The sequence below is a fragment of the Xyrauchen texanus genome, chromosome 8 (assembly GCF_025860055.1).
Source record: "Xyrauchen texanus isolate HMW12.3.18 chromosome 8, RBS_HiC_50CHRs, whole genome shotgun sequence".
Lineage (NCBI taxonomy): Eukaryota > Metazoa > Chordata > Actinopteri > Cypriniformes > Catostomidae > Xyrauchen > Xyrauchen texanus.
Window position 1 is genome coordinate 38,387,142 of NC_068283.1, and position 24,473 is coordinate 38,411,614.

Here is a 24,473-nt window from a genome sequence, read left to right on the forward strand (position 1 = left end):
ATGCAAGTGAATGGTGACCAGAACTAAGAAGGTCCAAAAAGCAATTAAAGGCAGCATAAAATGACTCCAACATAATTTTATGTCCTCTGAAGTGATAAGATAGGTGTGGGTGAGAAACAATATTTAAGTCCTTTTTTTGCTATAAAAGTCCCTCTTTGAACAGCCCGAACCAGTTGGTGGCTGAATGTGAAAGTGAAAGTCACTACAACACCAGAATGTGGAGGTGAAAGTGAAAGTGTAGATTTACAATACAAAAGGAATTAAATATTGATCTGTTTCTCACCCACACCTATCATATCACGTCTGAAGATGTGGATTAAACCACTGGAGTTGTCTGGAGTACTTTTATGCTGCCTTTATGTGCTTTTGGACCTTCAAAGTTCTGGTCACCATTCACTCGAATTGTAAGGACAAATAGCTGAGAAAGCTGCATTTGTGGAGCTTTCCCTCTGGAAAATGTGAAATTAAACCTTCATGAATTACTGTAATTATTAAACAGCAAAAGGCTACTATATAAATAAATAAATATGGAGTCTGTATATGACTCGTACAAAAAAGTGAATTAGCGCTCTGCCTGCTGTCATCAGCTACAAACAGAGCATGCAGCGCTCTTAATAGTGTTTTAGGATACTTAATACTGTCAAGGATCTCTAAATGTATGAGCAGTTTGTGTCTCTATGCATGCAAAACACTGGCTCCACACATTCACAAGCACTCACATTTAAAACTCTGCACATGCAAACTATTTATTTATCTCATTAAAATAATCTCACTAGGACAAAGACTGTTCCATGTTAAGTATTATGAATTTGCATTAACTGATAATGAACGATAGTTAATGTATAAATTGACATTAACCAAGATATATATATATATATATATATATTGTAAAGTGTTTACATTTAAAACATTCGGAGGCAATTCATTAAAGTGAGGGAACAAATAGAACGCTTTCAAATTGTTGTTCCATTTGTGTTATTTGAAACTGTAGTTTGAGCCTCTCACCGACAGATGACGCTGCTCACCCGAAAACTGGCCCTGTTTGAAACAGTCTTTCACTGTTTGGTATAAAGAAAGACAACTTGGTACATTTCTCCAGGATACCGGAATCTACGGAATGAACATGGAAAGTCAAGCATAGCCTTAATCGACACAAACTTGTCAAGCAAACTATGATGTGTTTCTGGATGCGAAATATTCCAGGTAAATAGTGAAGGATGACGTGTTAGATGCAGGTGCAAGATTCCGGGTTATCTGTGTGCGTCGTGTTGCTACTTCTAGTTCTTGAAAAGTCTGTATTTTTATCTATAAACCAATTGAAGTTCCTTAGAGAGACCTTTCCGATACTTTTAAGTAATATATCTGTTAAAACTGTCATAAATCTAAACATACATTTGTCATTTATTGTGAAAGTACTATAAACTCTGCACGCGAACTCGTTTTCGCGCTCTTATTTTTGTATTTATTTATTTATTTTAAACGCTTTAAAAATTATGAAAACAATTTTTTTCATAGCTTTCATATATTATTGCATTCTTGTATTCCGGAAATGTTCTGACAGAATGTGTAAATATGAGTGTGAAATGCAGTTTACTGGACAACAGGAAAGATTTCTGTTCCATATGGTGTTTAGTCATCGATGAAGTTTTTCGTCTAAAAAGCTGGACATACTATGTAGAAAGCTGACAAAATGTAAGTGTTAAATAATATTACTCATTAGGGATTGAAAATATGTAATATAAAAAAGTGACCGTTTTATTAAGACATCTACTTACAACAAAGTACCGAAGCATGTTGATGCAATGTTTTTTTTTAAAGGGACAGTCACCCAAAAAATTATCTCATCATTTACGCACCCTCATGCCATCCCAGATGTGTATGACTTTATTTCATCTGCAGAACACTAATTAAGATTTTTAGAAGAATATTTCAGCTCTGTAGGTCCATACAATGCAATTGAATGGGTTCCAAAATCTTGCATAAAAGTAACCCAGTGGATTCATTAATGTCACCTAAAGCAAAACCTTAGGTGTGTGTAAAAAAAACAAAAAACAAAAAAACAATATCTCGAAAATGTTTTATATAAAATGTTGCTTCCGCTCAACTGTGGTATGCACGGTCACGAGGGTCGAATACACGCTGAAAGTTCATGCAAGAAATGACGTGTGAAATACATAACATGTATAGTGAGTGAGTGGTGGCGTAGTGGGCTAAAGCACATAACTGGTAATCAGAAGGTTGCTGGTTCGATCCCCACAGCCACCACCATTGTGTCCTTGAGCAAGGCACTTAACTCCATGTTGCTCCGGGGGGATTGTCCCTGTAATAAGTGCACTGTAAGTCGCTTTGGATGAAAGCGTCTGCCAAATGTATAAATGTAAATAACATACAGAAGCGTTGTGTTGTTATACAGAAGCTGAACTAGTTTTGCTATAGTTTGTATCTGTTGCTTGTGTGTGCTTTTCCTGGATGCCTCAACCTACTGAAAAATGTCCGCGGGTATCATCGCTAGTGGAAAGACTAACTTTTCACAGATTCCCTATTAATGATCCTGACCGACTGAAGCCATGGCTGCTCACTGTTCACTGGGATATCAAAACATCCAATGAGTCACTCAAAATATTGAGGGTGTGCAGTGAACATTTTTCCCCTGCCGATTTCATACCAGCCGAGGGATCAGACGATAACGACATGCCAATGTGCTTATGTCACGCAAGTATTGAGCCAATTCTTACACCTAGCGTTTTGCTTCAGAAGACATTCATTAATACACTGGAGTCATATGGATTACTTTTATGATGGCAATATGTGCTTTTCGGAGCTTCAAGATTTTGGTACCCATTCACTTGCATTGTATGGACCTACAGAGCTGAAATTTTCTTCTGAAAATCTTCTTTTGTGTTCTGCAGATGAAAGAAAGTCATAAACATCTGGAAAGGCATGAGGGAGAGTACATGGCTACGTTTACATGCACCCTCATAATGCGATTAAAATGCGATTAAGGCAATACTGCGATTAAACTGTTGCTCATGTAAACAGAATATTGCGATTGTGATATTGTGATTATGCTAATAATCAGAGTAATGATAATCGCAGTAAGATATGTGGATTACTCCTACTTTAATTGCTTTATATTGGCATGTAAGTCTTTAATCGCATTTCTTCCACTCTGACCAAAGTGCACCTGCACCAGTGCTGCAGACCGATGATGTTACGCTCAAGCACAAGTTTAAAAACATCACGAAACAAAAGCAGCACTTGGCCTACTTCTCGGCTTCATGCGAAACTGCAGTTTCTTGCACCGTTTTCCAGCAGTGGTGCTCCCCAACTGCAGAATCTACAGCATCACGACAAACGAAAACATATTTTCCCGAGCTGTAAATGTCAGTTTGCAGTCTAAATTGAATGTTGCTTAAATAAATGGCAAGTACATCTTTCAAATGAGTTTGTCCTCGCGGGCGGAACACAACGACATCCAGCGCGTGAACTGATTATTTTTAGTGAATTAAAACAGACATGGGTTGAGTTTGGAACTTCATACTACCATACTACTACTATTTCTGCCATAGACACATCTGTCAGAAGTAGTAAGACTAGTATAGTTAGTATGAAGTAGTTTTGGGGGGGGCAAAACAGACAATGTAGTCCGACAAACAAATTATGGACCCTGGTTTGCCATCTAGTACTATCACTGTATTATTATATTTTTCTTAAGCCCTATGCGGACGGCAGTTATCTTATATGGGGACGTGAGGGATTTCCAGCATTTATAGGGGGTAGTCAGTGATTTTATTGCCGTCCAAATCTGAAATGTCTGTGTTTTTCTCCCGTGGGAAAATACCCGGCCAAATTAGCTACCGTTTTTTTGACAAACACCAAGGTCATGTGGTAATTTTATTACCGTCCGAATCCACATCTCTGAGTTTATATTCAAAAAATCGTTTTGGAAATCCTTCTTGACTACTACTATTAGCCGTACGTTTGCACTGCACGTGGTAACAGCTCTGGGCGGTAATCGACAGTTGCGAATGTTGCAGGATTGTGTAACAGAAATGTTTGAAATAATTCACAATAATACAATTACGTCGCCGCTCCACCACAGTAAGTGGGAACTCCTAAATAGAAGGGAAAGAAAAACGAGATCCAGATCATGTAAACTTTTGAACTGGTCCATTATTATGGCAGCAATGTAATAAAATTGTAATGTATCACATTTTATTGTAGAAATGTTTACCAAATACATTTATACATAGGGCTTGCATGACTATTCATTTATACGGGTTGAGCATCCCAGAAAAGTTACTTATTTAAAAGGTTTAATTTCCACTTTTTAAACACTGACAGATCATTTCCAATGATGTCTGTCATTTTTATAAGACATAAGAAAACCATTTTTATCATAGCTCCTCAAATTAATTTGAGCTATCTTTACTGTCCTGGATATGTGCGGCTTCTATGTCTAATTGTGTGCGATTAGGAGAGAGTGTGCGTGCAAGTGGCGCAACTGAGGTGACAAAAAATGCGTATCCCCATTGACAGATTTATTTTGCTGCATTGATGAACAGTCCTAAAATTTCTTGATTTGTTTTAATTGCTCTTTGCAAGAATTTTTGCTTGATCCGTATGTGAAAATGTACACTGTAAATGTCTGCAGTGCTTTGCAGCATGGTTTCCTCATACATTAAAAATTGGATTTTCACTTTATCGTAATTCCAAACATATTTAAATGCAAATACAGAGGACACAGTTTGTGGATTGATGAATTGTCCATATAACAAGAGCAACTGCAATCATGTGATCGACAAAAAAGTCTCGCTCGTCCCCCATGATTTATTTGTCATCCAAACGAAAAGGGTTTTATTACAGAGCAGCCATAAAATGTACTTTTACAGACGTCACCCTGAGAAACACTTGCCATCCGAATAGGGCTTTAAACATTCAAAAGACCGACATGTAAAGTTGCCCTTAAGTTTTTCTTATCTCTGATGTTTCTTTCAAACTACACAGCGTGCTAACTCAGGCTGACAGACATGATGAAAAAGCCAGCAATGCAGAAGAGCAAGCAGTGGAATATTAAAGGAGCCGTACACCTGGCAGGCATCTTTCACTTCCTCCATTCCTGTGGCTCTGGTTGTCTTGTTCCGTTCCTCACCCTCTACTTCCGGCATCTGGGACTCACCGCCACCATGACTGGAATCATCATGGCCTCTAAGCATCTTCTCGCCCTGGTGTGGAGACCAATCTCCAGTGTCCTCGCTAGGCAATATGACAAACGGCGGACAGTCATAGTGGGCTCGTTGCTCAGTTCCGCATTGGTGGTTCTGTTGCTTTTGCTCTTTCCCTCCGCTGGAATCAAAGCTGAAAGTGGCCGATGCAATACTAGTCAGCCCAGTGCTGACCCTACGGATGGAAGTGACTTCACCACCCTAGAGAGCATTAACATACCATCACAGTCTAATGCTAACGTCTATTCGGTAAACCATAAAACTATCATCACAGAACAACCGGATGAATTGAGCTCCACATATACACCCACACTTGTAAACTCCAGCTCCAATTGGTCAATAAGAGCGATTCGATCTTTAAGGAACCTTGAGGAGCAACAAGAAGAAGCTCCACACACTGAGTTTCTTGGGAGCCTCAAAGTGATGGATGCACAGCAACAGATGTTCTTTCTAGTTCTCTTTGTGATTGTATTGTGGGAATTCATGGCTGCCCCATTAGAGTGGACGGCGGATGATGGACTATATGAATACTTAGATTTTGTAGATGCTACAGGCCGCCATAAAGGTGTTAAAGTTTGGAAACAACTTGGGGCAGCTGTTGGTACTGGCATGGTTGGTATTCTTGTAACCAAACTGTATTGTCGTACCGGCACTGTGACTGAGTTCTATTCATACACTGCCCTCATGATCCTAACTGCACCTACAGCCGCCCTATTCCCACTGTACCTCCGCAAGCGTGAGCGCGCCACTAGTGGCGGCTTTAAAGCATTACAACTGGTATATGGTAACTCGCAAGCACTACTTTGTGCCATCACTGTCGTCCTGACTGGCATGGCGACCTCAGCTGTGTCGGACTTCCTGCTGTGGCAAATGCAGGACCACAATGCCATGGAAATCCACATGGGCATCTCCTTAGCCTTGGCGTACTTAAGTCAAGCTGGCTTTGCCCCACTCGCAGGACGTCTCGCTCGATTTCTGAAGTACCATGGGTGGTTAATGGTGTTAGCTGTCATCAGTTTATCACTGCAATGCCTTTATTATTCTTTTCTATGGGGCCCATGGGCTGTAGTACCCGCTCAAATGCTCGCTGGCTTCAGCACTGGCGCCCTTTGGTGGTCCGTAACATCGCAATGTGAGGATATTGCCACTCCTGGGACAGAAGTGACACTGATAAGGCTGTTTGAAGCCCTATCTCTGGAGCTGGGAGCTGGGTTGGGCAGTCTGATGGTGGGATTTGTGGTGCAGAAGTTTGGCCTAAAGATTCTTTTCCAAGGCATATCAGTTATTCTTGCGTTGTGGAGTATTGCTTTAGCTGTACTCAAGTGGAAGATTCCAAGGCAGCGCAGGATAAACTATTCTCGCCTGCTGGCCGCTGACACCAGTGAAGTAAGTGAGTCCGAATCAGATCAGGAGAAAGACTGGCTGGAGACGGCTATGGAAGATGCTAGACAGGGTAATAAGTGGAAAATGGACAAGTTTTAATCAACATAAGGAAAGTAATCAATGGACTTGCTTCCCTTAGGAATTTGTTGAAGAATACAGAGGGCAGATTAAAATGGAGATCAAGACGCCACAGTGTTTTAGTTCTTCAAACGGTTCATTATGATTTGAGACCGGATCAGAGGGCATGTTCTTAGTCTTACTCATCATATTATCTATCATAGAGGGAATGCAACTTCTCACAATAGCATCACAGTCAGAACTGTTTTGATTACTTTGTTAATAAATTACTCTAGACCAAAGAGGTAGTTTCATAATCCTGGGATCTGTCAAGATGGAAGAATCAAAAACCTGGAATCATTTATTCATCCGCATGTCGTTGCAGATCTGTATGTCTTTCATTTTGAAGCATGTTGCCACTGCTCTCTTTTCCATAAAATGATAGGGAATGGGGACTGGCAAGAAGGAATGTGATATTGTTTTGGAATAACATGAGGATACGGAGCCACTTAGAAAACAGGAAGGGAATTTATAATAGTGCCGAGTTCTCTCACAAAACGTTTTGCGTTCCAGCACAATTATTTTGTGTTCCCTCGCAATAACTTTGGCATTCCCTCGGCTCGCAGTAGGTTTTGCATTACCTTGCAATTAATTTTTATTCCCTCGCAATAAATTTAGCATTTTTGTATTGCATTCTCTCGCAATAGTGTGTCCCCCATAATTATTTTGACTTCCCAGCTCACATGAAGTTTTGTTTATTTGCAATTATTTAGCATTCCCTCAATAAGGTTTGCGTTCGTTTTCCATTCCCTTGTGATTATTTTACACTCCCTTGCAATATGTTTTGCCTTAACTTGCAGTAAGAGTTGCATCTTTTGCAGTTATTTTGCATTCCCCCACAATTATTTTGCATTCTCTCGCAATAAGTTTTGCGTTCCCTTGTAGGAACTTTTGCATCCCTCGTAATTATTTTGTGTTCCCTCTCAATAAGTTTTTCTACCCTCGTAGGAACTTTTGCATCCCTCGTAATTATTTTGTGTTCCCTTGTAGGAACTTTTGCATCCCTCGTAATTATTTTGCGTTCATTTGTAGGAACTTTTGCATCCCTCGTAGGAAGTTTTGCTTCCCTCGTAGGAAGTTTTGCATCCCTCGTAATTATTTTGCGTTCCCTCTCAATAAGTTTTGTGTTCCCTCGTAGGAACTTTTGCATCCCTCGTAATTATTTTGCGTTCCCTTGTAGGAACTTTTGCATCCCTCGTAATTATTTTGCGTTCCCTTGTAGGAACTTTTGCATCCCTCGTAATTATTTTGCGTTCCCTCGTAGGAAGTTTTGCTTCCCTCGTAGGAAGTTTTGCTTCCCTTGCAATAGCTTAATCCATTCCTTGTGAGAATTAAACTTGGTTTTACTACAGTAACTTTAGTTCAACCATGGTATTTGTAGGAAAACCATTGTATCCACAATATTTACCATGGCTTTACTTAAGCAACCAGATTTAAACCATGATATTTGTGGAAAAAACATATTAATTTTAAAGGACAATAAAAAGTATCATCATAAAAATTATGATCATTCTGCCAAATAAAACAAGGTTAGTTTAACTATAGTAACACAATGGTTCATTTGTGGTTGCTGTAGTGTAACCAGATGGAAACCAGGTTTAAAAACCATAGTGCTTTAACCATGGTGTTGCTATACTGTAGTTGAACATCAATAACCATGTTTATTTTGTTGTTTATAATGTATTATTTATTTATTGGACAGACTAAAATTGCGATCATAACCTAATTTTACTAACCATGGTTAATTTGTGGTAAACAAACAAACAAACAAAAAACATGGACAAGTCACCATAGTAATTATAGCACAACCATGCTTTATTTTTGTACATGCAAAGTGTTTTTTTGTGTGAAAACAGTTGTTTTAAAAACCATGGTACCACAAATTATCCATGGTGTTACTATAGTTAAACTTTAGTAACTGTGTCTTTTTGGCAGAATTGTTTTTTTATTACCATAGTTTTGTTTTTCTGTATTATTTCTATGGGCTTACATGAAATAACATGGTTAAACTATGATTACTTGGTATATTATGTGATGGATAATTCTATTGCAAAATAAAATAACATTCCTTCCCTGTCTTCAAGGGGTTCTTTATGAGGGTGAGTTAATGATGATGAGTTAATCCTTTTCTTAAAGCATTATACTTAAAAAAATTTAAAAAATGTACATCGTCTTTTGTGTAGTGTTGTTTTACAGGTCAGCTCTCTTGTAAGCGTTCAGACTATGAGTAGAGATAAGTGCATCTGGTTTGTTTGCTTACAGTGAGCATTTCCTCATAGCCAAAGGAGAATGGCAGCGATCACATGAGCAAATTGTGCTTTGTGTTCACTCCTACACTCTTGAGTGTTCAACCACACCTCCTTGACTTTTCTTCTCATTCTTATGTTTTGAAAAGTTAAGAAACTAAGCTTCAGTTACCTTTTTTTTATTGAACATGAAAGCACTCTTTTGCACTATTAAGATATCAATATAAAAGGGGTCTTTTATTGAAGCAGCAGATAATCATCTTTCATTGTTGCCAGGATCTTTATATACTGAACCCAATTTCAAGGGAATGTAAACAATATGCTTGCCTTGTATAAGAAGATTGCAAACCTGTATTTAAAAAATGAAAAGTTTACTGTACGGCTAGTCTTAAGTGACATACATTTTAGACTGTAATCTGTGAATTTGTGACTGACATTTTTTTTCTACCAAAAACAGACCAAAGGAATGTTTCATTAGATCACTAAGGCATTGTATGAGTAAATATTTTTACGTTTGATATGTTAAAATCAAGGATGTATATTAAATGCTCGTTTTTACAGTTGAAGTCAGAAGTTTACATACAGCTTAGCCAAATACATTTAAACTCACAATTCTCACGTATTTCACAATTCCCTGTGTTAGGTCAGTTAGGATCATTACTTTATTTTAAGAATGTGAAATGTCAGAATAATAATAGAGAGAATGATTTATTTCAGCTTTAATTTCTTTCATCACATTCCCAGTGGGTCAGAAGTTTACATGAACTTTGTTAGTATTTGATAGCTTTGCCTTTAAATTGTTTAACTTTTCACAAACATTTTGGGGATCCTTTGGGGATCCTAACTATTATTAGTTGCTGGAATTTTGTCCCATTCCTCGAGACAGAACTGATGTAACTGAGTCAGGTTTGTAGGCCTCCTTGATTGCACACGCTTTTTCAGTTCTGCCCACAAATTATCTCGGAATGAGGTCAGGGCTTTGTGATGGCCACTCCAATACCTTGACTTTGTTGTCCTTAAGCCATTTTGCCACAACTTTGGAGGTATGCTTGAGGTCATTGTCCATTTGGAAGACCCATTTGCGACCAAGCTTTAACTTCCTGGCTGATGTCTTGAGATGTTGCTTCAATATACCCAAATAATTTTCCTTCCTCATGATGCCATCTATTTTGTGAAGTGCACCAGTCCCTCCTGCAGCAAAGCACCCCCACAACATGATGCTGCCACCCCCATACTTCACAGTTGGGATTGTGTTCTTCAGCTGGCAAGCCTCACCCTTTCTCCTCCAAAAATAATGATGACTATTATGGCCAAACAGTAGCATTTTTGTTTCATTAGACCAGAGGACATTTCCCCAAAAAGTAAGATCTTTGTCCCCAAACTGTATTCTGGCTTTTTTATGGCGGTTTTGGAGCAGCGGCTTCTTCCTTGCTGAGCAGCCTTTCAGGTTATGTTGATATAAGACTCATTTTACTGTGGATATAGATCCTTGTCCACCTGTTTCCTCCAGCATCTTCACAAGGTCCTTTGCTGTTGTTCTGGGATTGATTTGCACATTTCACACCAAACTATGTTAATCTCTAGGAGACGGATTGTGTATCCTTCCTGAGCGGTATGATGGCTGTGTGGTCCAATGGTGTTTATACTTGCGTACTATTGATTGTACAGATGAACGTGGTACCTTCAGGTGTTTGGAAATTGCTCCCAAGGATAAACTAGATTTGTGGAGGTCCACAATTTCTTTTCTGAGGTCTTGGCTGGTTTCTTTTGATTTTCCCATGATGTCAAGCAAATTGACAGGTAGTTTGAAGGTAGGCTTAAAATACATCCACAGACACACCTTCAATTCAGTACACCTCCTATCAGAAGCTAATTGCCTAAAGGCTTGAAATCATTTTCTGGAATTTTCTAAGCTGCTTATTGGCACAGTTAACTTAGTGTATGTAAATTTCTGACCCACTGGAATTGTGATATAGTCAATTTAAATTGAAACAATCTGTCTGTAAACAATTATTGGAAAAATTACTCGTGGCATGCACAAAGTAGATGTCCTAAACGACTTGCCAAATCTATAGTTTGCTAATATTACATCTGTGGTGTGGTTAAAAAATGTATTTTAATGACTTCAACCTAAGTGTATGTAAACTTCTGACTTCAACTGTACATGTGAAGTCTTGAGGCTTGTTATATTTCCCTGAAGTTTTGTAATGGCATAATGCTTCATTACTCCTGAAATTATTATTATTACAGCTGAAATTATTGTATGACCTTCAAAAGTCATTTATGACAATCATTTATATACACTGTAATGTCTTCATACTATGTAATTAAAGCAATAAAACTAAATGGTTGAATTGACATTATTACATAATATAGCAATGTGCAGTAACTTGTTAGTGCTGACGTAAGTTCCTCTGGATTCAAATAAAATCAGTAACGCAAAGTTTGTTTATAAATAAGTAGTATTTATGAAGTATCCAGTACACACTATGAGGATGCTTTTAAAGCTTGATTTATAATTGCAACCAGGCTGTTTAAGGCTCAATGATAAATGTTTTTAAAGCATGTTACTCTCTCATGCTCCGACAGTAACTCGACCCACACATATGCAAGCATTTTCTGCAGACCTCATTCACATTGAAGTGATTGCACTATTAAATTGTATATCCTGTCCATTCACTGGACTAATCCATGTGTTTTACAATTCAAATTAATTTTAGCAAATGCCAATGTGACCACAGAGGTGTTTTTGAAGTTTGCGACTCTTAATTTCTAAGAATTTGTGGCTGAGGCTACAATCATATTTTATTTTATGATTGTCATAATTATAAACCTGAAACATGAACGTAGTAAACGTGAATTTTTTTTTCAAGTTTGACCTTCAGCAGTTGTGTCAGAACAGCCAACAAAATCTTCGAAACGTTTCATTTGAATTAAATTAGAATTTATTTAAATAACCATTTGCTTAAAGTGACATTTTGCTCATTAAATAATGCTAACTGTAACTGCAACTGCAACATAATGCTCATTTTAATTTTACATTAAATAATAATATTTAATGTGCATAAGTTAATTAATATTCCTGGTAATCGTCAGAGGGTTTTGTTGAAATGTTTTTTTAATTGCTATTAAATGGGACATTTTAGAACTGGTAAATCGTATATTTTTAATAAACCTTTGACAAAAAAGTTCGAGACAATTAAGGTAAATGCACATATTATCACACAAAGCCTAATCTGCTTATTTGCAAATAAACAGCACAGATATTCTGTAGCCTGCATGCAGTAATACAGAGTTCATAAAATTGTGCATGCAATTACTGGCTTATTAGAATTCCCAGTTGTAGCTCCCAACTAGGATCACAAATTCGGGCACGAAAGAACCATTTTGACAAGGGTTAAGACATTCACCAACCACCATTTCAACCCACATTTATTAAAATTATCTAATTTGCATAATTCAAAATCTTATAAGGGCAAAGTAACAACACAAACAAATGCAAGTCAATATGAAATGCATGTAAATTTTAAGTTTACTGTCAGTATTTTCGTCACTCACAGGGGGGCGCGCTTTCTCTCAGGTAAGTTATGTATGTGTGTTCAGCGTCACTAGAATCATTCATACACTCATTCGCGCGCGCACATCAGCTGCAGCAGCAGGTGCTTTCACGCGCATCACAGCTGTGCATCGTCGCCTGCAGAAATGATTGCATCAGTCAAACTACGCTTTCATTCAACGTAAGAAGAGCAAATCAGCAACGTTTTGGTCCAGTTTAAACTTCTTGTGTGTTGTGGAGCTCAGAAGGATGGAGAAAGGGCGAAGCACTCCGAAACAGTACGGATCTCTGCAGCAAACTGAACCCTGCGGCGACGCGTCCAAACAAGGTGAGAATATTGTAATACTTGTACTAGTAAACATAGGCTACTAGTTAATAGTGAATGGAGAGGAAATGTACACTCTCTACTTCTGCGTATATATAGAAATTAGTGTTTACAAATTTTAATAATACATGAAATAAGTTTTTGCATGGGTGAAATTCTCTTTTAACATTGTCACTTAAAAAGAAAGAAGGCAGGGTACTGTTAATAAAATCCCACTGGCCCTTATTTATCAATAAATACTTGTTTATGATGCACGTTTAGCAGTAACTTATCACTATCCCCTAAAAATATGTTCACTCAAGAAACTATTTTGCTTGTTTTTAAGATCTACGCATTTAAATTTCCCTAAACCTTACACAATCCTATCAAATTGGATTGTGTAAAGTTTAACAAAATTAAATAAGCTTAATTTTTATGTTTTTTTATTTTATTGATGATCCATTCAATTTGATGGAATTTCTGAAATGATACTATTGAGTGTTCTAACTCACTACAGATTTAACGGGGCAGTGCACCCAAAAATGATGACCATTTGTATTAATATGGACGTTATTAACACATTAGATGAGTACGTGTTAACCTAAACCCAAGAAAGCGGTTCTATTCTTTGGGTGCAATGATGCGCATTTCAAGAAATGTAAATAGGCAGTTGCCTCCCTAAACACAATATTTTTAAACAATTTTAATAAACATGAAAGATACTTTTAGCTACTTTCACAGTATTTACTATGCATAAATATGCACCCTTATTAGTGTGTTCATTTAAAAACTACAGCTCTGTGGCATGTCATGTTATGAGGGCAGACTGATCTCACAGTGAAATCAGAAACTGTAGGTTGACATTTCTTTAGCTAAAATCGGTCTGTGCTTACCGAAATGTGAAACACTGCCCCCAGCGGCCAAAGTGTTAAGTGTTGTTGGGCATATTGGCATGTGTGAGCTCCATTTTTAGTGTGTAATATCCACAGAGGGCCAAAAGCGAATTGCGAAGCAAGTAGTTTACAGGCTGTAATACAGTGGAGACGAATGTATATTTTATAAACTGAACCCCCAAACTCCAAACCTAAACCTAACCAAAAAAAATTAATTACTCTTAGAGAGGAAAATGCAACCTCCGAATCACGCTCATCACTGATTATGCAAATGCGATTACTTCCTGGTTTCAATGTAGGATCCGATCCCGCAGCTAACGTGACATGTTCCCAGCCATGCCTGATAGGTGATGATGCCTTTCGGTGAGTTGGCATAATGTGACCGATCCTAAGGTACCAGAAATTTAAACTTCCCGTGTGATCATTAGTGGTGTTTACATTATATATACAGCTTCACATTTGATAAGGCAAGCAATGAGCAAGATTTGTGCAACATTTATGGAAATTAAGCAAAATACGAAGCTTTTTCACAGTGAGGTCCCTGTGTTGCTTTCAAAAGCTGGCGTGGGACCTTGCCGATTTCTTTTAATGGTCTTACAAAATAAATATAATCCTGTTTTCATCTTTATACAGCCAGCTTCAGTATACGGTAAAATGAGAGCGATCAGATTGTTTTCTTTGAGTTGCCGTGACTGATCCTGACAAAAATACTTTCCAACAGCCCTGGATGGACCCTGCATGTTTCCCACTGGATCAGATTTATCAATAAATATGTCTTTGTTATGGTGATACAGCCATAAACTGTCACTATTCCCTAAAACGTTTTAACACACTGCAGATTTAAAGCAGTAAATCACCCAAAAATAAAAATACTGTCATTATTTACACAGTCTCATATATTTACAAACCTGTATGAATGTTTTTGTCTTCCGTGGGCAAAAGGAGATGTTAGGCAGAATGTTAGTCTCAGTCACCATTCACTTCCACTGCATCTCTTTTCCATACAATGAAAGTAAATGTTGACTGAAGCTAACATATCATATCAAGTCTATGGGTTTGGAACAACATGCGGGTGAGTAAATGATTATAGAATTGTATTTTTTGGTGAACTATCTCTTTAGAGGACACAACAGAATCAAGTAGTACTTTATAGAGTGACAGATTGGTTAGTAAAGCAGAATTGTTTTACAAGTAAAGATGAGACATTTGCACAGGGGGTGTTTAGTTTATTTAACCAAACTCAGTGAGATTAAGTGTGATTATCAGTGGTGGAAGATTAACAGTGAACCATCACAGTCGGAGGTGTTGCCCGACCCAGAATCAATAGACTTGCTGTTCATTGTGGTTTATAATGCTAATGTATAATGATAATCTATCATGTGCAAGAATAATCAGAACAGACATAGACCTGGAGTTCATACATTTCTCCAGGTAACTATTATTGTCTTAACTAGGATTCGTAGATGAAGCTTCCAACTAGCGTCACAAATTCTGCCATAAATTGACACCTTTTGTAACTTGTCTCATTTGCATTTTGAGTGTGCGAACCCAGGTTCAGCCTAACAAATGCTGAAGAAAAGGTAAAGCTGTCAAAGTCATAGGAATTTTGAAAGTCTCATTTCCATCTCGCTTCCAGAGAAACGCCATATGCTGCAATAATATATGCTGTCAACATGAGATAAAAACAAAAATGAGGCAATAACAAAAAGATGAAGAATTCAAGAAGGGCATTGGCACAACAAAGAGTTTAAAGGGATAGTTCACCCAAAAAGAGAGAAAAAAAAACGAAAAATAAAACAAGACGTTAAGAACAACATAGAGGTGAGTAAATGATGACAGATATGTCATTTTTGGGTAAAATATTCATTTAAAGTGTATACAATGTGTCTTTGTGCAAGATAAATGTAAAGGGGGATACTTAGTCAGTCTTTAATGTTTTCTTGAGAATTAAATGAGTTTCTGTTATGTTGAAGTTTCGGGGGTCACTATCGTGGTGAAGAGAGGAGCTTGAGATTAGGTTGAGGACAGGTACTTATTGAGAATGTTATATATTGTATTACTCTGAGCAATTGCTATGCTAATCACTGCATAGCATTTTCCATTAGCGTGCATCAAAAAGAGATTAATTTGAGTTCATTATGCATGTTTAGTTTTATTAGGTTTACCCAGTTCATTTAGGTTCCATCTACTTGAAGTATTTAAGGTTAAATTAAAGTGTCTTGCCCAAGGACACTTCGGCATGTGGAGTCATGTGGGCCAGGAATCGAACCACCAACCCTGCGATTAGTGGCCGACCCGCTCTACCACCTGAGCCACAGCCGCCCCCGATTGACCGTTTGATTAACTTTTTAACAGATAGCCTACAATATAGAAGGCTATACCGAAGTGTCGCAATGCCAACAACAGTAACTTTGTTTTGTTTTGCACCGCTAATATCCTGTCATTATAGTTTTTCATCAAGAGACGTAATATAGGAGGCCTGGGTAGCTCAGCGAGTATTGACACTGACTACCACCACTTGAGTCGCAAGTTCGAATCCAGGGCATGCTGAGTGACTCTGGTTTCTAGGGAGGGTAGTGTCACATGGGGTAACCTCCCCGTGGTCTCTATAATGTGGTTCTCGCTCTCGGTGGGGCACGTGGTGGGTTGTGCATGGATGCTGCAGAGAATAGCTTGGGCCTCCCATGCGCTATGTCTTTGTGGTTACGCGCTCAACAAGCCACGTGATAAGATGCGCGGATTGACGATCTCAGACGCGGAGGCAACTGAGATTCATCCTCCACCACATGGATTGAGGCGAGTCACTACGCCAGTATGAGGACTTAGAGCGCATTGGGAATTAGACATTCCAAATTGGGGTGAAACGGGGAGACAATAATACTAATAATAATAAAGAAGTGACGCAATATGGCAAGGTGTTGAATTTGGACCATAAGATTAAAACTGTCCCAAAAACATTCAGCTTAATTAACTGAAATAATTTAGTTCTGCACTTGATAATAGGCAGCAGCAAACTCTAGTGTGAATGGTTACATCAGAGTGCAGCGCTCAAGAGATTTCATGAGCTTGTTTCATGCAGAGTAAGAGAGCAAATTGAAAACTGTCTTTGTGATTCCGCTCTTCTGCATGACATAACGGAGCATGCCAGTAAATTGAATAAGAGAAGTCAGAGGAGCTCAGACAGGTTCATTACAGATGTATGAGTCTATTAAAGGCTTTCGTTTTAATCTGCGCTTACAGGAGTCTCAACTACCTGCTGTAATGCATACTTTTAGCTTCAGTTGTACACGGCTTCAGTTGTTCTCAGCTGCTTTACAAATCTCTAAAAATAAAGCACAGATGAAATTGAGCTACTAAAGACAAAGAGCAGCTAACAGACCCTGATTTCAGTTTTTACCAGTGTCAGAAATTAATGAGGGTTTTGGGAAAAACAACACTGATCTCACTGTGAAGTCAGAAATAGCAGGTTGACTTTTCTATAGATTAAATTGAGTTTACCAAAATGCGAAACATTGTCCCCAGTGGCCAAAGTGGTGAGTTTTGTTGGGTGGATAAGCAGGTGTGAGCGAATTTTTCAGGGTGAAATGCCCACGGAGAGGTGCCAAAAGTGAGTCGTTTACAGCTGTACAGGCTGTAATATGGTGAAGAGGAATGCATATTTTATAAACTGTACCCCCCAAACCTAAACCTAACCATCAGTGGAATAAAAAGGTAATTCTAGGAGATATGCAAGCTCCAAATCGGAGTCGTCACTGATTATACAAAAGTAGTTACTTCCTAGTTTCGACAAAGGATCTGAAACCTGGTCTCCCATGCTGCTGAAAACACTTCTGGTCACACCACAGTGGAAGGTACACATGCCGAAATCGAGGCAGACATGTCTGATAGGAGATTCCGCTTGTCAGTGAGTCGGCTATAACGTGTCCAATCCTAGGGTACCGTGACTCTCAGACTTCTGCCAACTTCCCGTGTGGTCATTTTGGAAAAAGAATGTCCCCTGTAATTTCTCTGTGGTTTAATTGTAACATGTGATATATCTGATATATTCATAATATTCTGTTCTAGGCGTAGGAATACAAATTATGGAATACAATGTGAGATTTGATTGGACAGGAAACACACAGTGTATGTTTAAGTGGCTCCAAAGCATTTGAGTCGAAGCCTGAATTTAAAAATCTAAAAATCTGCGGAGACGCCTGAAGATCACAGTTCACAGACACTTCTCATTATACCTGACAGATCCTGACAGGATCTACAAGAAAGAGTGTGAAAAACCACCCAAATCTAGGTGTGCAAAGCTGACAGAAGTCATTGGACCACAACAATATCTTTAAGTCTGACTGGAATAGTTTCTTCCTCTACAGTGTGTGCAATGGCATTAACAGTCAGTGGTTAATTAATTTCACTAGCCATTAATAAAATAAGGACATAAAAACACTGTTTTGGTTTTCCTAGATAACAAGGCCAGGCTGCATGTGGCGTAACCCTTTGATATGTTTGCACAGTGGGTGGGCTGGCAGGAGAAACACATGGTTTTAAATTTTGTCAGAAGGCTGAGGGTTAGATTCAGTGACCCAGAGACCATAGTGAATAAGAATGTGTTTTTTGCACTGAAATACTGCACACATAAGTGGTACAACTGTTTAATTCTCAGACTACTGCCCAGATCCCATCAGAGTGTCCCGCAATCCATCGGATGATTTATTACCTCTGTTTTCCACCCCTTTTGTTTTCCCCTGGTGATGTGGATGTGTTTTGTTTCAACGTCTTTCCACACTGACTGTCAGGCAATTAAAAGCCAATATCTGCTCAGCTCTGTGAGGTGAGTCATAGCTTATAGCGTTTCCAAGGGCAGTGTGTATGTGTGTGTGTGTGTGTGTGTGTGTGTGTGTGAGAGTGAGAGAGAGAGAGAGAGAGAGAGAGAGAGAGAGAAAAGGGCATTAAAGTGTAGAGATTGAGGGATAAAGGATGTACCATATCAGAACAAATGTGTCCTCTCCTTACAGCTTTAGGAAGGTGTCAGTATCAGCAGCTGGTTTAAATAAAGCTCCTGTAAACTGTATAAAGGGATAGTTCACCTAGAAATGAAAGATCTGTCATTGTTTACTCACACTCATGTTGTTCTAACCACATCTGCCTTTCCTCCTCCTGTGGAAAACAAAAGGAGATGTTCGGTTGGAACAACACAAGCATGAGTAAATGATGACAAAAGGTTTACTTTTTGGGTGAACTATCCCTTTAATATCTTAAAGCTGAAGTGTGTATTTTCTGCACCACTAGCGCAACAAAACTGTGGTTTTGTTGATCCTGGAACATAATTTTAACCAACATCCTAACCCTACACCAATCACTAAACTTAACCCTAAAATCCAACTGGTTGACCTAGGATTCAAGACCATGTCCTGGTTTTCATAATCACCAACTTTTAGAGTTTTAGAAAAGTTTTAGAAAAGCATGGTTAGCCTATTTGGAGTGGTACAATATATATATATATATATATATATTTAAATACCCACAAATCATGCATATCCATTTACAGTAGTATTTTTAAGCAATAGCACATGAGCAAGAGTGCGGTATTGCTTATATACAACAGTTCAATGAACAAGTAAATACATTAAAGAAATCAGTAAAACTGAGTACAGTCACAAAAAATGCATCCTTGCATGAAACTACTTTCTTACGTGACGGATCCGAATCTGCCGTTGCAGGTTCAAACCAAATGATGCGTCCAAGCCTCTTAAAAATTTCGCTTTAGAGCTAGTATCACAGCTGTTTCTAACAAGTTATCGGAGAAGCAAGTATGAATGTATGTGTGTGTGTGTGTATGTGAGAGAGTGAGATATGGAAAGTGTGCAATCACCTGCATCTGCTGCCACTCCCAAGCAGAGATGCTGTAGTGTGTTAGTCGGTTTTCTGAAGATAATGTCATTTTTGTGGAAAAAATTGCCGTCCAAGTGGGGGTGTTCCTCCCTATTTTGCAGTAGCCGGTGCGCTAGAGTCATTCGTTATAGAAACTGCTGTAACACATTACATCAAGGTTCGCTTTGTTAAGGGTTTATAAAGGGGTTATTAAGGACTAATAACTCATCTACGAATGCATTATTAATCATTTTTAAGCAGTTATAACAACATGAATAAAAAAAAATTTATTTCATGCAATACCTGCCAAATTGTGAGCCCATTTTTACTCGCATGTTATAAATGCTTTATAAATGTACCTATACATACTTATTTTTATAAAAATCATGAAATGTATTAATTCATTATTTATGTCATGATACAGCAAAAAAAGACTATTATAAGTAGAATAAAAGGTGTTGTTAATATATGAATTACTCTAATGTCTTGTGACTCTTGACGATTGTCACTTTGCTTGTCAAGTTGGTGACAAAAGAATGCCGCTACTCAGAGTGGAAACCTACATATCAAAGTTTCAGATCTTCATACTCATCCACTGCTATACATGTAACTTGGATTTCTCTCATTTATCCAAAAAATCTAGAATGTTTATGAATTAAGTATCAATATCTGCACCTTCTTTTACAAGTTATTACAAACTTATTTAACAACCTAAAAAAAGGTTTGCAAGCTGAATGACCATGGCTCATTTATTGAGTTATCCATGAACCATTCACTGTATTAATGACCAACAATTGTAAGCTAGGAAAGTGTACCTTAATTGAAAATGGACACACGTGAACCATTTATTAATTACTTTTCAACATTAATAAGCTATGAAAGTGTACCCTAATGTAGAGTGAACACCTGTCAACCATTTATTAATGACTTACTAACATTAATAAGCTGTAAAAGTGTACCCTAATGTAGAGTGAACATCTGTCGACCATTTATTAATGACTTACTAACATTAATAAGCTATGAAAGTGTACCCTAATGTAGAGTGAACATCTGTTGACCATTTATTAATGACTTACTAACATTAATAAGCTATGAAAGTGTACCCTAATGTAGAGTGAACATCTGTCGACCATTTATTAATGACTTACTAACATTAATAAGCTGTAAAAGTGTACCCTAATGTAGAGTGAACACCTGTCAACCATTTATTAATGACTTACTAACATTAATAAGCTGTAAAAGTGTACCCTAATGTAGAGTGAACATCTGTTGACCATTTATTAATGACTTACTAACATTAATAAGCTGTAAAAGTGTACCCTAATGTAGAGTGAACATCTGTTGACCATTTATTAATGACTTACTAACATTAATAAGCTGTAAAAGTGTACCCTAATGTAGAGTGAACATCTGTTGACCATTTATTAATGACTTACTAACATTAATAAGCTGTAAAAGTGTACCCTAATGTAGAGTGAACATCTGTTGACCATTTATTAATGACTTACTAACATTAATAAGCTGTAAAAGTGTACCCTAATGTAGAGTGAACATCTGTTGACCATTTATTAATGACTTACTAACATTATTAAGCTGTAAAAGTGTACCCTAATGTAGAGTGAACATCTGTCGACCATTTATTAATGACTTACTAACATTAATAAGCTGTAAAAGTGTACCCTAATGTAGAGTGAACATCTGTCGACCATTTATTAATGACTTACTAACATTATTAAGCTGTAAAAGTGTACCCTAATGTAGAGTGAACATCTATTGACCATTTATTAATGACTTAGTAACATTAATAAGCTGTAAAAGTGTACCCTAATGTAGAGTGAACATCTGTCAACCCTTTATTAATGACTTAGTAACATTAATAAGCTGTAAAAGTGTACCCTAATGTAGAGTGAACATCTGTCAACCCTTTATTAATGACTTACTAACATTATTAAGTTGTAAAAGTGTACCCTAATGTAGAGTGAACATCTGTCGACCATTTATTAATGACTTACTAACATTATTAAGTTGTAAAAGTGTACCCTAATGTAGAGTGAACATCTGTCAACCATTTATTAATGACTTACTAACATTAATAAGCTGTAAAAGTGTACCCTAATGTAGAGTGAACATCTGTCGACCATTTATTAATGACTTACTAACATTAATAAGCTGTAAAAGTGTACCCTAATGTAGAGTGAACATCTGTCGACCATTTATTAATGACTTACTAACATTATTAAGCTGTAAAAGTGTACCCTAATGTAGAGTGAACATCTGTCAACCATTTATTAATGACTTACTAACATTAATAAGCTGTAAAAGTGTACCCTAATGTAGAGTGAACATCTGTTGACCATTTATTAATGACTTACTAACATTATTAAGCTGTAAAAGTGTACCCTAATGTAAAGTGAACATCTGTCGACCATTTATTAATGACTTACTAACATTATTAAGCTGTAAAAGTGTACCCTAATGTAGAGTGAACATCTGTCAACCCTTTATTAATGACTTACTAACATTAATAAGCTGTAAAAGTGTACCCTAATGTAGAGTGAACATCTGTCAACCATTTATTAATGACTTACTAACATTAATAAGCTGTAAAAGTGTACCCTAATGTAGAGTGAACATCTGTCAACCCTTTATTAATGACTTAGTAACATTAATAAGCTGTAAAAGTGTACCCTAATGTAGAGTGAACACCTGTCAACCATTTATTAATGACTTAGTAACATTAATAAGCTGTAAAAGTGTACCCTAATGTAGAGTGAACACCTGTCAACCATTTATTAATGACTTAGTAACATTATTAAGTTGTAAAAGTGTACCCTAATGTAGAGTGAACATCTGTCGACCATTTATTAATGACTTACTAACATTATTAAGTTGTAAAAGTGTACCCTAATGTAGAGTGAACATCTGTCAACCATTTATTAATGACTTAGTAACATTATTAAGTTGTAAAAGTGTACCCTAATGTAGAGTGAACATCTGTCAACCATTTATTAATGACTTAGTAACATTATTAAGTTGTAAAAGTGTACCCTAATGTAGAGTGAACATCTGTCAACCATTTATTAATGACTTACTAACATTATTAAGTTGTAAAAGTGTACCCTAATGTAGAGTGAACATCTGTCAACCCTTTATTAATGACTTAGTAACATTAATAAGCTGTAAAAGTGTACCCTAATGTAGAGTGAACATCTGTCAACCCTTTATTAATGACTTACTAACATTATTAAGTTGTAAAAGTGTACCCTAATGTAGAGTGAACATCTGTCGACCATTTATTAATGACTTACTAACATTATTAAGTTGTAAAAGTGTACCCTAATGTAGAGTGAACATCTGTCAACCATTTATTAATGACTTACTAACATTATTAAGTTGTAAAAGTGTACCCTAATGTAGAGTGAACATCTGTCGACCATTTATTAATGACTTACTAACATTATTAAGTTGTAAAAGTGTACCCTAATGTAGAGTGAACATCTGTCGACCATTTATTAATGACTTACTAACATTATTAAGTTGTAAAAGTGTACCCTAATGTAGAGTGAACATCTGTCGACCATTTATTACTGACTTACTAACATTATTAAGTTGTAAAAGTGTACCCTAATGTAGAGTGAACATCTGTCAACCCTTTATTAATGACTTACATTAATAAGCTGTAAAAGTGTACCCTAATGTAGAGTGAACACCTGTCAACCATTTATTAATGACTTACTAACATTAATAAGCTGTAAAAGTGTACCCTAATGTAGAGTGAACATCTGTCAACCATTTATTAATGACTTAGTAACATTAATAAGCTGTAAAAGTGTACCCTAATGTAGAGTGAACATCTGTCGACCATTTATTAATGACTTAGTAACATTAATAAGCTGTAAAAGTGTACCCTAATGTAGAGTGAACACCTGTCAACCATTTATTAATGACTTAGTAACATTAATAAGCTGTAAAAGTGTACCCTAATGTAGAGTGAACATCTGTCAACCATTTATTAATGACTTAGTAACATTATTAAGTTGTAAAAGTGTACCCTAATGTAGAGTGAACATCTGTCGACCATTTATTAATGACTTACTAACATTATTAAGTTGTAAAAGTGTACCCTAATGTAGAGTGAACATCTGTCAACCATTTATTAATGACTTACTAACATTATTAAGTTGTAAAAGTGTACCCTAATGTAGAGTGAACACCTGTCAACCATTTATTAATGACTTAGTAACATTAATAAGCTGTAAAAGTGTACCCTAATGTAGAGTGAACATCTGTCGACCATTTATTAATGACTTACTAACATTATTAAGTTGTAAAAGTGTACCCTAATGTAGAGTGAACATCTGTCGACCATTTATTAATGACTTACTAACATTATTAAGTTGTAAAAGTGTACCCTAATGTAGAGTGAACATCTGTCGACCATTTATTAATGACTTACTAACATTATTAAGTTGTAAAAGTGTACCCTAATGTAGAGTGAACATCTGTCAACCATTTATTAATGACTTACTAACATTATTAAGCTGTAAAAGTGTACCCTAATGTAGAGTGAACATCTGTCAACCATTTATTAATGACTTACTAACATTAATAAGCTGTAAAAGTGTACCCTAATGTAGAGTGAACATCTGTCAACCATTTATTAATGACTTACTAACATTAATAAGCTGTAAAAGTGTACCCTAATGTAGAGTGAACATCTGTTGACCATTTATTAATGACTTAGTAACATTAATAAGCTGTAAAAGTGTACCCTAATGTAGAGTGAACACCTGTCAACCATTTATTAATGACTTAGTAACATTAATAAGCTGTAAAAGTGTACCCTAATGTAGAGTGAACATCTGTTGACCATTTATTAATGACTTA

At 36.9% G+C, this 24,473-nt stretch overlaps 2 protein-coding genes across 2 annotated transcripts in view; both read left to right on the forward strand.

Annotated features, from left to right (window-relative positions):
• The first annotated feature begins 1,068 nt into the window (after nt 1-1,068).
• On the forward strand, nt 1,069-11,216 carry LOC127647997 (major facilitator superfamily domain-containing protein 6-like). Its single transcript, XM_052132551.1, has 2 exons — nt 1,069-1,203; nt 5,008-11,216. Exon 2 carries the CDS (start codon nt 5,031-5,033, stop codon nt 6,705-6,707), a length of 1,677 nt encoding a protein of 558 aa, XP_051988511.1. The 5' UTR covers nt 1,069-1,203; nt 5,008-5,030; the 3' UTR covers nt 6,708-11,216.
• Nucleotides 11,217-12,654: 1,438 nt separating this feature from the next.
• LOC127648425 (bMERB domain-containing protein 1-like) overlaps nt 12,655-24,473 on the forward strand; it is a 28,153-nt gene continuing 16,334 nt past the window's right edge. Inside the window, exon 1 of the mRNA XM_052133099.1 lies at nt 12,655-12,855. Coding sequence (XP_051989059.1) covers nt 12,777-12,855 — 79 coding nt within the window. The 5' untranslated portion in view covers nt 12,655-12,776. The remainder of the gene's footprint in view (nt 12,856-24,473) is intronic.

Bases quoted from the DNA above. Each gene is read 5' to 3' on its own strand.
- LOC127647997 (XM_052132551.1), top strand. From the start codon at position 5,031: ATGATGAAAAAGCCAGCAATGCAGAAGAGCAAGCAGTGGAATATTAAA.